At 41.5% G+C, this 17,826-nt stretch overlaps 1 protein-coding gene across 2 annotated transcripts in view; it reads left to right on the top strand.

The window, feature by feature from the left end:
• efna5b (ephrin-A5b) overlaps positions 1–17,729 on the top strand; it is a 111,512-nt gene extending 93,783 nt beyond the window's left edge. The window contains exons 3-5 of one of the 2 annotated variants that reach the window (XM_072681912.1): positions 11,798–11,863; positions 12,178–12,258; positions 14,059–17,729. In XM_072681912.1, coding sequence (XP_072538013.1) covers positions 11,798–11,863; positions 12,178–12,258; positions 14,059–14,186 — 275 coding nt within the window. In that variant the 3' untranslated portion in view covers positions 14,187–17,729. The remainder of the gene's footprint in view (positions 1–11,797; positions 11,864–12,177; positions 12,259–14,058) is intronic. The other variant, XM_072681913.1, reaches the window with a different exon arrangement.
• Positions 17,730–17,826: the final 97 nt, after the last annotated feature.

The raw sequence follows: 17,826 nt of genomic DNA, 5'->3' as shown, positions 1-17,826 counted from the left end.
GGTAATGGCAGGCCTGTGCCTTGGTGGTTCTTCGGCTGTAGCTCTCCCAGTTACTTGAATGTAGGTACAGTTGTTGGAACTGATAGTACTGGAATCTGCAGTTGCTTAGAAATGGCTTGAATATACATTTATGATGTGTGTAAATCTACTGTCATCCTTCTCCGACCTGCAATGAGCTCTATATGTGTGCCAAAAACGTAAAAAAAAAAGAAGAAAATTAAAATGGTCCAATTCTATGTATGATCACATTATGTCTTGCTTTTCATTTTCAGTGTTATCTTCAGCATGTGCAGATTTACACATTTTATTGATTTGTTCTTTCCTTTGACCAAGACCTTTGTTAAGTAGTGTAAGATGCAAATTAGCTCACCTACATAAAGCTTTTCACTCAGACATGGTTTTAGAAAATGCCCTGTTATGAGATTCAATTTTTTTTTCTAACCCATCTGTCAAGCTTCAGGCTTAAACATAATAAAACCTGTCAAATTCTATTTCAGTTACATTTCATATTAGGCAGAGGTTCACAGTGCTGTCTTCATTGTCATTGTCTTCATTGTCTTGTCATTTTTTAATCAGATTTTTCAGACAATTGATTTTGCTTCTCTTCATAATTGATATCTCAGCTAGTTTGCTCTACACTGAGGCCAAAGAGCAAACCAAAACTGAGCATCATTGTTTCACGCTGTCTGTATCCAAACTGGCTGCTAGATCCCATGCAAATATATGCAAGGGTTCAGTATGTCATTATAACAGAGTAGACGATTTGTTAATTCATTGGTTACTGAGAATAGGTGGATATTGTCAAGCTCTTAATATTGTAAACTTTCACCTAAATAATCTTGAAGCAATTGAAAAATATTAGATATAATAAGTAAGGTGGCTCTGGACTGATATCTGTTGTTGTTTGTCAACTACTGATGTGAAAGAACTGTTTTATAGGTGAATGCACTATTATTAAAGGGTTTTCTATGGCATGTGTCTATTAGCATTAGCATTAGCCACCACTCGCTTCAGAATGTGCTTTTCAGTGCTGGTTTAAAAACATAGAAGTAGATAGATTTAAACATAGATAGTTTGATAAACGCTCAGTTATCATGTTCCAATGTAAAATAGCTCCACACTGCAGACTCCAAACTCTTTTATTTACCTTCTGAGAAAGTCCTTACTTCTGCCTGCTGGGCAATAATGTCTGTCAATGGCATCTTGGGGACACCAGATGACGCTCTGAATATCGTAACAAAGACTCGAAACTAGATCCATTAAAATATGCCTGAATCGGCCCGGGACATCTCTAATATTTTACCATTAATAACACTATATGTAAAACTGGTGGTTTTGGATAGTAAATAAAATAAATAAATGTTTTGTTTTGTCTTCTGTCAGTACCACTGCGCTTCTCCGCAATGAAGCAATTCCCACTAAACCACCCTGAATGACTTTGTTTACATGGACTTAAGGCTTTAATTCCCCAATGTCCCAATGACGTCTAAATGCCTTCATAACACTTCATCATTCTAACACTTAGTGAATCCACACTCTGACAGTCCTGTTAGTCTAGCAGTCACAGCCTAGCTTCATAATATTTCTTACTTACATTCAGAATATTGCCACCCATTCAGAGCCTGTCTCCTCCGATGTGTGTAAATGTGGAGGATGATTGGTGCTCAGAGAGGGCCTGCGGTTAGCTCCCAGCTAACTGAATGGGGCGCTAATACAGCAAACGTCAAACTCTCCAATTTCCCCACCCACAAATAAGCTCGGCCTGACCCAACCAGGGCCGCGTTTCCGAAAGGCATGGTGATTTACAAATTGTTAGGCGTATGAATCGGCCCTTCAGCGCTTGTGATTCTTTATGAGCCGAAGTCTCGTGGGATAATCAGATGACAAATTGCCACCAATATTAAGACTGAATTAGAGCCTGGTCCAACAATGAAGATTAAAATGTCAAATTGTGGTTTGCCAGATGGAAAGAAAGAGACCTTTTTAATATACATCATTCTTCATATATATATATATATATATATATATTTTTTTTTTTTTTCAGTTCTCCCAGGGTTCAGCAAGGGTGAGCTTGATTTGTTGTCTTTTTGATAGCATTAGGGAGAGGAGACCGAGTTCTGCTGTCTCGCACTTGAGCAACACAAGCAGGTTGATCAAGGAAAGCAGAGCCGGGGCCGGAATCAAATTGAGGCCATAATTCTTCTTTTTTTTTTTCTGTGTGTCGGCCATGACTGTGGGGCTGGAGAAGGTAAATTGTCCATCAGGATGCTGAGCTGGGGGAGACAGGGTGATTTCTTATCTGGGACAAACTGTGGCTTTTTTTTCTTCTTCTTCTTCTTCTTCTTTTCTCTCTCGCTTAGTTTTTTCTTCTCTATTTCTCTTCTTTTATTTATTTATTTATTTATTTATTTATTTATTTATTCGGTTTCTCCCTCCTGCGCAGGTTTGAAAAAGAGAGGGTACAGATGCTAACTTTACTGCCCTCAGGAAAAATGCAGGAAGCTGTTTAATGTTGTGCACATCTGCAAGCAATTCAGCAGAATGCAGTATTAGCTGCGTGTGAGTAATGGCTTTGTGTGTGTATAATTCCGTATGTGTGTGTTTGTGAAGGATGAGGAGAGTCTGGGGCCCGATCCTTTGGGGTCAGAGGTCGGGGCACATCGGCGGCTGGTGTGAACCCCCCACCACCACCACCTCAGAAAGCTTAAGGCAGCATCTTTTTCTAATATAGTGAATCTGAAGACAGATTTTAATCTCAAAAGGTCTGTAAAGGCAATATCAGGAGAGCTCCTCTGAGAAGGAAAGGGAGACTGAAAAAACTGCAAATCACATTTTTTATTTTATTATAATTTTTTTTATGTATGATGCGCATGGAATTGGAAGTCTGAATATTGTCCTTCTGTGCATGCAACTGTATTTGGCAGGATGGACACATTTTACAGCCACAGAAAGGCATATTAATCATGATTTCCCTCACTCTTGCCACGCTATATCTCCAGCCCAGGCTTTGATTGATAATATTTGGGAAGCGGCGGAGTTGGCATGGCAACGCAGCGAGTCGCATGGGTGAATGAAGATCGGAGATGTGCATCAGTTAAATGTGACAGGAGACTTTTAGTTATTTCATTTCTGCGCAGGGACACAGTGGACTGAGCCCATCGCTCACGTTCTGCGAGCGCTCCCATGAAATGTACTCTCGTTTCATCTGCGCCCCAGACTTATCCAGCAACACGGATGTCAAGCATTATCATCGTTTTGATGAATAGAACATTTCTTTCTATATCCCCCCCCCCCCCCCCCTTCACCTCCCCTCCAGCCCATACTGTCCTCATACTAGGTTGCACCACTTCCTGTCTTCTCCTCCCAGTGTGTGTCACTGTAATGTTCAGTGGCACCCGGCCCAGGACTGACTGACCGCCTGCCAGGCAGTGTGTCACGCTTGCTAGAGAAGAGAGAGAGAGAAAAAAAAAGCCTGGCCTAAGAGCGCCTGCTGGCCAGGACTGGACTGCAGCAGACGCCCCAGCAGTTCCTGGAGAAGAGCTGCAGATGGCAGCTGCAAAAATCTTTATTCTCTAAACTCACTTTAGAAATTAAATAGCAGCGATTTGTCCTGTCTGGAGGACTCCTGCCAGACATTACATATGATAGCAGTGGAGCTATACTGAATACCGATGTACTGAATATAATATCTCCACCCACTCGTAAAATGTCAGTCACTTGTGGAACTTCATTACTGCCATGTGAGGAGGGAAGATGCTTGGTTTCTGCCAGCAGAATTTTGACATTATTACATCAAGTGTGTCATTTTTTACCTCATGTCAGTTACTACCATCTTTAATTTTCTTTCAAGGTATGGCTTTTGTTTTAAGGACGATTTTCATGCGGCCTCAGCTTTCTGTTCTTGGCTGACAGAAGTGGAACCTTGCGTGGTTGTGTATTGTGTATTCTGGGAGGCTTTTCCACCCACCACAGTTGTTTTAGAGTGTTTAAAGTCTGGCCATTCTTCATTGGCCTGTGTAATCTACAGAATTCAGTTCACTGGATGTTTTCTGGACTGATGTACTGTAAATACCAGCTTGTCTGGCACCAATAATCATGTGATCACTGTGGTAAAGTTGCTGGCCCGTAGCTGCACTGGCCGATTTAGTTCATTTAATCATAGTTCAGTATGATCCGTTATCAGAATCCGTAGCTCATAAAACCAGCATTGATCACTGAGCATTTCTATCAGTCATGCCTTGGAATGTAGAGTTCCGGGAAATATCAACAAAGAAATGCCAGAAAGCCGCACAAAAGAATCACACAGTACATCCAACAATGCGGAGACTGATAGGTTTGTCTGCTGCTAAGATACAGCAGAGCATTTCTCTTCATTCTAATTCAATTACCAGTACAAAGCCCAGAGTTTTAATCAATGCTGTGTGTGCTTGATAATCATCAGAACTCTGCTCACTGCTGCTGAGTCTGAATGAAGAATTACTATCTAGCCGCTATCTCTGTAGTCTTGCTGCAATTTTCATAAATGTTTAAAAAGTTACACATTTGTAATTCCAAAAATTATTTGTTTCTTGATGTGATTTTGAGAGAACAAAAAAAAACGCCACTCCTCTGAGAGTCTATTGATTTAATTTCCACCGCTCTATTCAGCTGTTTGCACACACCGATTCAGGGTGGTGGTAAGAAATTGTTAGCAATTTTCCTGGTTTCTTAGGACTCGTAATTCTTTGCGCATGTTCTTTCAAGCTAAATGGTCCTACTATCTAGAAATATCGACAAAATATTACAACTGTAGTACAGTACTAGTAGTAAAAAAAAAACCTTGTACTTTTAGTTTATCATTAATTTCGGCCCTTTTTTGTAATGAAACATTATTTCAGTATTTACAGTATCCGCGACATACTCATATATCATGATGACCCTAAAATATTGCCGTATTGCCCACCTCTAATCTAAGTGCTGTATCTCCATGAATTCGAACCTTTGCAATAGTATCTATGGCCGGGATTCTAACCCTCTTAACTATCAGGCGGAAATTAGCCATGACGTAAGGGGTCAGTGTCTTCCACCACCTACCAGCAGAGGGCGACGGCAGCGAGGCACTGTTACCCAAGGGAACTCCAAACCCCAGAAATCCTAGAGGTAATCACTGCCACACATGTAATCAGACACACCTGTTGGTCACAGCATTTAAGGCTGTGACAAATGGTGCTTTTCTGTCACACCTTTGTAGAGGGGTGACCGGTATGGTACACAGAAGTGAAAGAAAGAGAGAAGTTTAAAATGAGAAACAAGAAAAGGAAATAACAGGGTTGTAAAAGACAGAAGCTGAAGAGATCACAGCACAAAGAAAGCATTGGATCTTTTGTTTCGTTGTTTAAAGAGCTCCGCCATCTTGGTGTCTCCTTTGTTTGGTTTTAAGGAGTAAATGATAAGGTGTTGGACCTCCATTGCCAGGGTTGCTGGTTCAACTGTTCTCCCACAGTGCACGAAAGCCCCCACAGTTACATTGACCACATCCTTACATCAGCTAAGGCCTGTCCTTACAGGCTTTCCTCGCTGCACTTGGGCCCGCTCCCTGAGCGTCCTGTAACACATGACGAAATTTGGCAGAATAATACAAAAAAAGACTATTAATGTTGCTGTAATTAATTGTACTAAAAGAACTTGTAATGCTGCCAATATGGGAAGTTTAAAAGAGTTCAAATGAACCCATAATTGACATGAAATAGTGGCAAGAGTAAGTGGTGTCGTTGAGAAAGGCGCCATTGTGGACTATCATGCGTGGACCTGCACATTGAAAGGGCATGTTCAATCAAACCATCCTCTGTTCCAAATGAGCACAGATCAAAGCCACTGAATAAGCTTATTAGGAGCAGCTGGAGACCCAAAGCCATTGCTCACACATGCGTGCACTCAAACACACATGGTCTCCTGATGGCCAGTGTGTGGAGACCAGTATAGTGCAAGAAGACCTTCATTACCTTTAGGTTGTCAGTATCTATAACAAGGTGCAAGAAGCCCTGCATTAAGGTACATATGGTTGTAATGGTACAGGAGCACTGAACCATAGAATATCTGCTTACAGTTCAGCTCACACTTTTAATTTGGTTGGTCAAAGGTGGAACGTCTGTCTGTAATTACAGTAAAGCAGACTGTAGTAGACATATAGCAGTAATATTATATTTTGTTATACTGGTTTGTCATCCAGACCTACATTAGATACATAAGAATTATTAAAATTTGTCAATTTGTCCAAAGGTATCCGGACATCCCTTCTAATTACACTCATTGACACACAGCTTGTAGAATCTCTATAGAAAAGCATCCCCCATTGAAAAGAATGCCCTGTAATGCTCAATACTAAGCTTCAGCTAAAGAGGTGTAAAGCCATAAAGCCACCAGAGAACTGGACTGTGGAGCAATGGAATTGCATTCCAGAGTGATTTAAGCTTTTGTCTGGTGTCTTTGGGATGAGATGGAGTGGCGTTTATGATCCAGAACTAATCATTGAACACTGGTACCTGACCTTACTAATGTTCTCGTGGCTGAATGCAGTCAAATCCCAACCGCAATGTCCAACAATGACCAAAAAAATCACAGAAAGGCCCAGCCCATTCCCTTACCCCATACACTAATCAGCCACTACATCGCAAGCTCTATCAGGTAGGCCCATCTCCTTCGTCAGTGTTGTGCTGAATTGAGCTCACTTTCTTGATCATCTCTCATTCTTCTGTGTTGCTGTGGCTGTTTATGATCCCATCAGCACCACTGATTACATCGTCTTTCAGCTACTTCTGCCAATTCCCTCATGGAGTAGAAGCTGTAGAGGCCGTTACTTGCGCTGAGGAGCAACTAACTGACTAATAAAGCCATTGATTTTAAGAAGAAACGCCGGATGATCAGATGTCTGATCCCTTTGTTTTAAATGTATTTCATAAGGGTGACGACAATGCCTTTTTATGTCTGTCAGAATCCGTCAGCTCTTCTTTACACTAGCTGCGTTCCAACGCGTAGGACGACTGCTTCTTAGTAGCCTACTGGTCACACAAATGGAACTGTCTAACCAGGCGGTGTGATGACGTCATCAGAAAAGTCCCCCTTCTTGCAATAACGACACAAAGCGTGTGTGCTTTTTCATTTCTTCATGGAAATAAATGATTTTAAAACAAACTCTGTTCCGGAGGCTTTGTTCCCCCTCCCGCAATGTATGGGCGCAGAGAACTGCGGGTAACCAAGGGCCTAAAAGGATGCATCGGTTTTATCCTTCAAATCGTTCCCTACGTAGACTGTACTCGAAGGGTCCTTCACTTTGAAATTGTCTTCTGTGATGCAGCCTATGCTTTGGCACAGTGTCCACATTTACTTTTATTTACATTTACATTTATGGCATTTAGCTGACACTCTTATCCAGAGTGACTTACAAGGTTACTCGTATTACAGAGGTGGGCCAATGTAGTGTCAGGAGTCTTGCCCAAAGTTGGTGTATTGGTGTAGCACAGCATAGTCACCCAGACCAGGAATCGAAGCCCAGTCTCCCACATGGTGTTGTAACTCAGTGGCAGGTAGTGGTGTTATCTGTTGCACCACACCAACCACACTAAATGCAAAAAAATGACTTGATCTCATTTTAAATTTGCATTTAATTGAACGTTTCAATGAAGGTTAAAAAGGATTTGTCCTAAAAAGTTGCCATTTTGAAGTTTTTGTATGCCCATGACTATTTGTTTTTTTATTCATAAAATAGAAAAGATGAAGAAACAAACACAAATAATGAATAGCATAATAGCATGAAATCATGGACAAACGATTTTGATTATGAAAACACATGAACATATTGGTATATCTGGTATATGTGCCTCACATTCGGATGCGTGCTACTGAGTAGTAAATGCTCATCTCTCTGTCTGTCCACCAGACAGTTGCTTTCTCTGGTTGTGCCCAGCAGGCTGTAACAAAACAAACCTGGAATTAATGTCCTCATTTCACTGTGTGTGCTCCCTGTAACTTGGTTACAGTAAACATGTGGTCTTTAGATATTCAGCAAAGATGGACCGGGGTTAGTAGTGTAACATTCACCTGTTCTCTATCCTATTTGGTGTGAATGAAGCCTGTGTAACCATGACTTCATGTGCCCTGTAGTGATGAAACCGTGTGTGTGTGTGTGTGTGTGTGTGTGTGTGTGTGTGTGTGTGTGTGTGTGTGAGTGAATGGGCTGGGTTTGGCTGCTGTAGATCAGACATCTGCAGAGTGGAGAGAAGTGAGTAAGACACAGCCTGAGTTTATTAATGTCTCTCTATCTCCCTCTTAACCTCTCGTTCCTATCTATCTCTGTCTCCGTTTTTCTTTCTCCTTCTCACACCCCCATCTCTTCTCATTCTCTTTCCTCTCCCTCTATCTCTTGGCCTGTTTCTCACACACATCCACACAATAAAGGCTGTGTACCAGTAGAATACCAGTAGAGGACTCCTACCACACAAACACACACCTATTTACATCCACTTGTTAACCTATAGCCCTTCAATATCCCTGCAAACTCTCCCTTTCTCTTTCTCCCTCTCACTCTGTCTTACTCACTCCATCGCTCACTCATACAAAGACTCTCTCATTTACATCACATCCCCATTGTCAGCCAAAGAAGAGAGAGAGGGGGGGGGGGTTATAGAGGGATACGGGAAGAGAAAATGACCTCTACGGTTGCGGATGCTGCTATTAGTCTGGGCTCTTTATGGAACGGGACAAATTGAGAGGGCTTAGCTGCTAGCTATCTCACCAAAGAGGAGGCCACTGCAGTTTTAATGCTTCCCCATTTATGTGTTGGTTTAGCAAAACGGAATAAACACTGATTAGCATTCGTTCCCCCCAGGGTGAGCAGATAAACATGTCCGGTGAAAGCACTCTGACGGCAAATCTCCATTTGGAAAACTGTTTGTTATAATGGCGTGAGTGCACCGAACGCGAGACGAGGCCAAGATGTGGAAATTTTGCTTTTATGTCTACGTCTTCTCAGAACACTGTTTGGAAGATAACAGGAGTGTTTTGACATGCTGGTGGGCATGTGTCTGTCTCTGTGGTGTACATTTGAAATCCCACCAGATGCCTTATTTGAGGTGAAAATGAAGACAAGTTATAAACATGGTCATAAATTTATTCACACATTGCATTTCCTGAGAAATGATTATAAGGTGAGCCTCACCAGCCTGTGCAGCCATAGCATGAGGAAATGCAACTGCTGCTTCTCACTGTGTGCATTGCTTTATTCATTACCACACCTGGACTACATTCCTTTGCTCTGCAGGCACATTTGAATGCCTGAAAAGGTGGAAAGTTTCAGGCACATTCTCCCTGCTGATTATCTATTGCCTACACATATGCAACTTGCTTATATAAGCCAGTGAGGAAAGGTGGGGGGGGGCACTGAGTAGGGATGTCCCGATCCTCAATATTGAGAATTGGCCAATGGCGATTACCAGATGTTTTATATACATGTGACATTCTGGACATTAGCCTCTTTAATTTCTGTTGAAAGCCTAGAAAAAGTGCATGGGACTCCTGCTGGTAAAACCTAAACTATTTGTGTGGGAGTATAGTTTTGAAAACCAGCTGATTAGAGACCAGTCATATGAAGATTAGTTTGAAAAACGTTGAAAACTACAGTTCATCAAAGCATTTGCATGCCAAAAGGAAAGCAAGATGCATTTCCCATAGCAGACACTGGCAGTTGAATGGTTGGTACTGAAGAGCTCAGTGACTGTTAGCATGGCAAGATGCCTTTTGTGAGTCAGTTGTGAGTCAGTTCACCCTGCTAGATCTGCCCTGGTCAACTGTAAGTTTTGTTGCTGTTGTTGTAAGATGGAAGTGTCTAATAGCAATAACCGCTCAGCAGTAATACAGGAGACCCCACAAACTCGCAGAGCAGGGCTGGTGAGTGGTTAGCACATACAAATAGCATATCTTCTGTTGCATCACTCACTGCAGAGGTCCAGACTACCCCTGGAAGCAACATCCGGACAAAAATCGTGTGGCAGGAGCTTCATGTAATGGGTTTCTATGGCCGAGATCACAATGCACATTCCAAGCATCTGCTGAAGTGCCATGGGAAGTGCAAACCTGTTCAGTGGAGGAATAAAATGTGGATGAAGGCAGTGAGGCAGTGGTGGCTCAGTGGTTACAGTACTGGATTGTTGATGTGGTGGGTTTGAGCAAGGCCCTTGCCCCTCTCAGCTCTCCAGGTGTTGCTCGAGGCACGTGTCCTCACTATCCACTGTGTGTTTGTGGATAGGTGGAAGTCAAATTCCATCTTCGTCCAACACAAATGATCATTGTGGTTGTCTGTGTCTTTGAATTTGGGTTTGCCAGAAATTTGATGAAGGTGGGATAATGACCTAGGGCTGTTTTAGGGTTAAGGCTAAACCCATTAGTTTGAGTGAAGGGTTAATGCTACAGCATACGAAGCCATTTTAGACAATTATATGCTTCTAATTTTATGGTAACAGTTTGGGGAACAGCCTGTTTTAGCATGGCTGTGGTCTTGATCCTAAAGCAAGGTCCCTGAAGACATGATTTGATAGGTTTGGTGTTGGAATTCCACTGGTCTACACAGAGCCTGGACCTGAATCCCACTGAACATCAGTACAATTCCCCAAAAACTATGTTGTTCTCCACAAAGGAAAGTTTACAGTTTTCTCCACACTTCATTTCTTGACTGCATGCCTATCTATACTTTTCCTCCTTTAGAAGGGGCTACCAATGGATTTGCATTGTTGCTAACAGCATGTACGGTTGATTACCCTAGTGTATAGTTGATAATCAGTAGTGTTTATGGATTCAGTAAGTCTGTGTGTGTGTGCTTTGAAAGCAGTGTTGCATTATGAGCTAAATTTAAAGGCTTTTGACTCCAGCATATTTTATATTCCTACACTCTATAACTCAACCTCAAACTGCAAATGAACAAGAGAGAAAGCATGCGGGGGGGGGTGTTTCCTTATGTTATAAATCTGATTCAAACCGCTTTTTCATCTGACCTGGTAATCATCTGGATTCCTCCTAATCTCAGCTTTCAGACGCTATGATTGGATCCTTCAGTCAGGCAACAGGGGCCCCATCCTGGTGATAAGCCGAAACGCCATTAGTGGCAGCGAACCACAAATGACAGCATGATATCCCACTTTTTGCCTGCAGGCACCCCGAGTACACGCCCTTTAGATTCCACAGGAAAGGGGCAATTTCCTGAGTGAGACCACAAACTACGCCCGTATGGATGAGCGACTGCTTGTGGGATGGTGCGGTCTTGTAGTGTGAGATTCAGAGGAGGAACGGATATCCAGTTCACACTCTCTCCTTTTCAGGTGCTGTTAAAAGCGTCTGCCATGATTCGATACAAACGTAGCTCTGCTTCATACCGTTTTAGCCCACTTGATGCTTTGTGATTCCTTTTAGGTGTATTTGGACGGCATTTTCTGGGGTTTATGTGCTATTTATGTTGAAAACGAAGTTTGAACTAAGTTAAAATTCAATTGAATTGATCGAAACTGAAATGGTATGAATTGAACTTAACAGAATTGCATTAGAACGGTACTCTTCTAATCTTCTTTGTACTGTGATGTGTTTGGCAATGCCAGTAAATTCAGTTCAATCAAATTGAATTTTACTAAAACAGCCGGACCAGAATTTAATTAAATTGAACTGGGAGTGAATTGAATACATTGAATGTATTTGAACTAAACTGTGTTGAATCCAATTGAGTTCAATCAAATTTAGCTAAACTGAATTGTCTTTTTGTCTTTCTTCTGTTTTACAGCATCCATGGTTACAGAGACTGGAAGAAAAGGCTGTCTTAAGCTGAAAGTCTTTGTCAGACCAGCAAGTAAGTGCCATTAATGCACATGAACAATGTACATGACAGACTGGGCATGTCTCTTTTATTTATTTATTTTTTTTTCACTGAATGCATTTTACGGCAAAGGCTTTTGATATTTCACTCTTTGTTGGTTGTCTGTATTAAATGCAATGTCACTCTTTCCTTTAACTGTATATGTATATATAAATGCATAATGGCAGTGGTGTGCATCTCTACGTTTGGCCATGAGCTTTTCTTTGATTGGTGGGAGAGAATGGGTACCTTGAAGGTCACTAACATGTTTGGCTTACATCTTTCTTTTGGTTTCTTCTGTTTTGTAGACAGCTGTGTGAAAATCATAGGCGTTCACGATCGAGTTTTTGATGTTAACGACAAAGTAGACAATTCATTAGAACCCAGAGGTTAGTATGGCTTGGATTCTCTTTTTTTAACTGCTGTACATTTTATTTATTTATTCATTTATTTATTTCTTTATTTTTGTCCTTGTCCCCTCTGCATGCATATCTCATGCCTCTCATGACCGTATCCCTCTTAAAAAAGCATGCAGATCTCTGCATGTGCTCCATGCTGCAGTGCACTATGCACAACTGCTTGCACGGCTGTTGATGCTGATGATTGTGTTATCAAAGTGTTCCCCCTTTCTGAGGTTCTGAGGTTGCTGGTTCAAATCCCGGGTCATGCTGCTTGCCATCAGCAGCTGGAGTCCAACAGAGCACAATTGACCTTGCTCTCTTAGGGTTGGGTTGATTGCACTTCTTACCCACATCACTCCCAATGTGATGTTGGTCAGGAGTCATGCGTTCTGGCTATCTAATGATGCTGCATCAGCATCAGTTCAGAAAGAGCTGGCTTTACATGTGTTGGAGGAGACATGCTGGTTTTTAACCTCCTAGTGTTGTGGGCATTGCTAGTTATAGGAGAGGAAAATTGGAAGTAAATTATTAATAAATTAAAAAAGAAGTTGCTTTAAAGTGTCTTTTAGTCATTTTGAACTTCCAGAAGTATCTGAGGGGATGAATAATCTAATAAAATAAATAAATAAGTTTTATGAAATTTATGAAATTATTGTACCTGCATGCTTTAGGTATGCTTAATGTACAGATGCAGTATACAGATGTGTAATATATGCATGCTCAAGTGCAGACATTCCTCTGCAACTATTCCCATCATTCACTCACATCATTATTGTCACTTTGAGCCGTCCTTGTTTTTTCTTTGCCTTTTATTTCATTGGCATGAACGCATTCCATGTCACTATACTAAGGACATAGATCACCTGATCACGTGCATGTATATGTCCTGTGGACATTTAAAACAAGGCCTGTCTTTCCACAGTAGCTTCTTTCCTTGTTTGCTCGTAGTGAAGCTGGATCAACAGGTGTTGCGACAGTATGTGTAGTTAGCAAGAATCAGGAAGAAATCGGAATACTCTGAAGTGCAGTTATTAGCGCTGCACATTGATTGATGACAGCTGTGTAACTTCCTAGCCCAACTGAGTTTTTCAAACGCGCTTGTACCCAAACGGCACACGCCTCCCTCTTACTCCTGGCAGTGTGTGTGTGTGTCAGCATGAAGGCATTGATTTATTAGTCCAGGTACCCATGGAGTGACTGTAGGAGCTTGTTGCATGCCTGCCTGCCTGCCTGATACTGTCCCCTGCGAAGCAGCCAGTGCGCCTCTCCATCCGCCCGAGCATATTTATCTGTCTCTTCGTGCTTCACACCTGTCGGTTCCTCCTGCTGACATCCCTCATGGTGCATGGCTCTTCTAAGATGTTCTGCTTTCCAGAACCAGTATCGCAAGCTTTGATGATAATAATGGCAGACTGTTTCCACTAGTCCCTCTGAGCTTCAGAACATGATGCAGAATGGATAATGAGCAACTTTTACAAGTTCTGTACCACAACTGACTGCTACAACAAATGGACATAGTGAAACCTCTTTATAGTAAACGCTGAAATTTAGGAATTATCCAGTTAGCATAAGCTATTTAGCTAATTCTCTATAATGGTACATAACAGAAAAGTTGCTACTGTGAAATCAATATGTATGTTAAGCAGTCATGAGAGTAAGAAGCTCTGATACAGACCATTTCAAGTCATTTTCATATTTAATTATTTTTAAGTAGTATTAGAACTAACTTTTATCCTAGTAAGTAATCGTTTTGGTGACTTACCCCTCTTTTCTTCTTTCCACCTCCAGATGACACCAGTCACGAGTCAGCTGAACCTTCTCGGAGTGATGCTGCTAATTCAGGGCACAGGCCTCTGGTGCTTGGCCCCCTAGTGGCTCTTCTGCTCCTCAGCGTCTCTGCACTGTTCAACTTATAGCCTCCCCTTCTCATTCGTCCCAGGCAAGCCCCTGCAGCCCCCAGTGCCCTTTTCCCAAGAGGCCAGACGCCTTACACAGGCCAAGGGTCACGGGAGGGCTCCCAGACTCTCCAGGAACACTACTTTTTGGCCCTTGTTTTATTTTTTTTGTTTGTTTGTTTGTTTTTCTCCAAATATTTAAGTGGTCTTTCTCAGTCTGTGCTTAAGGGGGGGGAAATTGATTAGTAGTGCAAAAGGAGAAAAGCTTTTAGCAAATCAGCTGAGACGCCCTAACGTGATGCAACATCTGGTCCCTGGGAATCAAAGCTAAGGGGTTGGAGAGGCTCCACGTTTTGAATAAACTGTGGTTTTAAGTTAATGATACTCAATTGAACAGATAGAAATGTGTACATTTAAGGGTGTGCCCTGGTACAGTTAAAGTACTGTTGTAGTACTGTTGTTAAAGACAAACCTAGAAGGACTGTTTGCCTGTTCTTTCCTGTCGGCCTTCACCTAACAATTCGCAACAAGTTCACCAGATTGTCAAGTTCTAGATTTGGCTAAAACTATGTCTAACTGGATGACAAAGTCTGGACACTTTCCTGAAGAAAAGAGGAGGACAAAAAAAGAGAAAGAAACACCAGCTGGTCATGGGGCTAGTTATGTGTGTGTGTGTGTGTGTTCACTAACTGACATGCTTTTATTTGATTTGAAAATGAGGAGGAAGATAAGACACACATATTTATTCTCTGCAAATGAGGACAATGACTTGTCTTAGTAGACCACACCACTAAAACAGTGCTTTTTTGTATTTTGTAGGATAAACTTAACTGCAGCATAAATACCTATATTTTTCCTATGACTTTTATCTATTGATATGAAATATCAACGTTAACGAATCATCAACAATTCTTTATCGTCATGACTGCATACCTCCACCTCTGTATATACAGTACCACAAGGGGCTGCACATGGTGTTCACTGTTTCTCCCCCCCCCCCCCCATAGAAGGAAAAAAACTAACTGGCTTCACAAGTTAAGATACATATTTACAATCTGGTATTTGAAACCGCACATCAGTTCCGTGCTTTTCGTCTACTGTACATTTAAAATAGCCGCTAACTAGTGTAACTCAGTCTCACGTTCTGTTACGACGTTAACAACGACACTCGACTAAGCTTAGGTACTCTGTGATCCCACTGTTTGCCTTCTGCATGGCAGCCTTTACTATGAATCTGTTGCTTTTCTCAGTTTGGGCCTAGAAGGAGCAGTATTTGATTGTGCGCAGTTACACCTCCTACCGTTTCCAGTGTAAGTGACTCTTTGACTCTTTAACAAGGTTAAAAATGGCAGGCACGTGGAGCACACGTTGCGGCAGAGGAGATGTTTGCGGTATGGGGGAAAAAAAGGTGGTTGAAAGCACGGTACTGCAGAGGGAGGCACAGATTTCACTGGGACGTTTTTTTTTTTGTTCTCTTTTTGACCCTGCAGTCAGAGTATTCTGCATGGGGCAACTACACAAGCAGTGAGGAAGAGACGTGGTTCAGGGAGAGGTTGGGGGAAGTGGGTAGTAGGCACTTGTGAAACTAAACAAATAGCGGGGAAATTTTCAAACAGTCTGAAAAATTTTTGGAACTGTTTTCTGCCTTTCAAATTCTCAGTAGGCCTGTTCCCATCCCTCCTCCGCCCCCGTTCTGCGATGCTGGAGACGAGGTGTGTGGGTTTTTTTTTTTTTTTAATTTAGTGTTTTTTTTTTCGAATGGTAACAAAGCTATTTCGGGCGAATAGCAGCTTGGATCAAAAGTCGTTTCGAAGAGGGAAAATGCCACCACACGTGCTTAGTTTCATGGTTTATGCCGAAAAACTATGGAAACTTTTGGAACTCTGTTTCAGTAGTATTTGTATTACTATCATTTATACTCTGATTATAACTCTTTACCATTGTTACCATACTTTGTACACGCTTTGAACTGGAGAACAAGGCTCAATTTGTTTTAAATGGATACCGTGTATCCTGAAGTAGTCAACAATATAACATGTAGTGTTAGATTAGTACTTGTTTTTGCACCTTTCTAGAGGTCAAAAAGGAGACGTCATGAAACAACAACAACAAGAACATGATGATTATTATTATGATTATTATTATGATGATGATTATTATTATTATTATTAATAATATCATGTAAGTAATTATTAAAAGCTGTTGTATATAGTGTTTGATATGGAGGTATTAATTTGATTATGTCTTTTCTTAAATAAAAAAAAGCCCAAAAAAAAACAAACAAAAAAAAACACTAGAGAACAAATGAAGACTCTCTGCAGTATTGGTAGAGAGCATACACACGATCATCACCGGCCACTGCAACCGGAAAGTGACCACCTTTTGGACTGGTGGTCTGAAACCGTACACCACTAGGAGAGCTTCATCTTCAACACGTCCTTCAAAATCTCCTCCCACGTTCATCCATCGTTTTCGAGGGTCCGATCAGAGAGCAGAGGGGCGGATTTTCCGATACAGCGTGTGTCATTGGCTTCAGTGTTTTCTGAGGGTTTTTGTCGTCTGGCTTTTTTTCTTCTTCTTCTTCTTCTTCTTCTTCTTCCCTTTTTAGGTTTGTTTTGCAGCATGTTGGCAAACCAGGAGTCACTCCTTGAACTGTTGGCTGTTTTTGTTTTCATGAAGGAACTTGCCAGTTTCGTTATGTGGCATGCGCATGGACTTGACAATGAAAAAAACATTTTACACAGAATGTTGTTGGGTTTTTTTTTTCCCTCTTAGCATTTGTTTGTTTTAGTTTTTTTCCACTTCTTTTTCTTTCTCATGTCAGTGAATGTCAGAGCCTTACTGCACACCACCATGACTGTGTGTTCTAATTCCATTCCAGTGGGAATGCTGCACAGATGAGTTGGGTAGACCTGCCCGTGCTGCTCGACAACTGTACATAGCACTGTTCTGGAGTGACGGCGACTAGTCAGAAGGTTCTGTTTTTGATGTTGGTGTTTTTCCTCTCGCTAAGAAGAAGAATCAGTCCTCCATGTGCTTAAAGTCATGTTACTACACCATATTTTGTCAGACGTGACCTTTTTTTTTTTTTTGAGGGGTTGTTCGCCATCTCTTTATGAGGTGCAGTCACTCTTTGTTGGCATTGAGGTGGCCTTTCTCTGCCTTACTCCTTAAGTCCTTCAAAATGCCAAGATCAGTCTCTGTACCGTTCACTTGCTGGCGTCTCTGATGCCTTTTCTCTGTGTTTCCTTTTTCAGTCATTATCGAACCCTTACCTGCTCCATCTCTCATGAATGGGGGATAACTCATGTGTATGTGTATTGAACCAGCCCCTGTGTGCCCCTGTGCTTAGTATCATCCTGTTTTTTGCAGTTATGATTTTCTTTTCCTTTGCATCTCTGGGTGCTGTATTTGACCTGCTTTCTACCACCCCACTGTATAAACAGAAACAAAATTTTGGAAAAAAAAATAATAAAATGGGGAAAAAAATCAAAAGGTCTGTATTTGTATATACACGTGTCTGAGCAACTATGAATAATAATGATTAAAGACAAAAATACATGATGTGTTGTTGGTCTGCTGCTTGTCTGCTTTTTAATAGTTAGGAAATAACTCAGTGTTTTATAGTATATCATCACTGTCATGCAAAAGTCTTGCATCT

Source organism: Salminus brasiliensis, chromosome 6 (genome assembly GCF_030463535.1).
Source record: "Salminus brasiliensis chromosome 6, fSalBra1.hap2, whole genome shotgun sequence".
Lineage (NCBI taxonomy): Eukaryota > Metazoa > Chordata > Actinopteri > Characiformes > Bryconidae > Salminus > Salminus brasiliensis.
The sequence above is the reverse complement of the archived record's forward strand: the minus strand, read 5'-3'. Positions and strand labels throughout refer to the sequence as shown.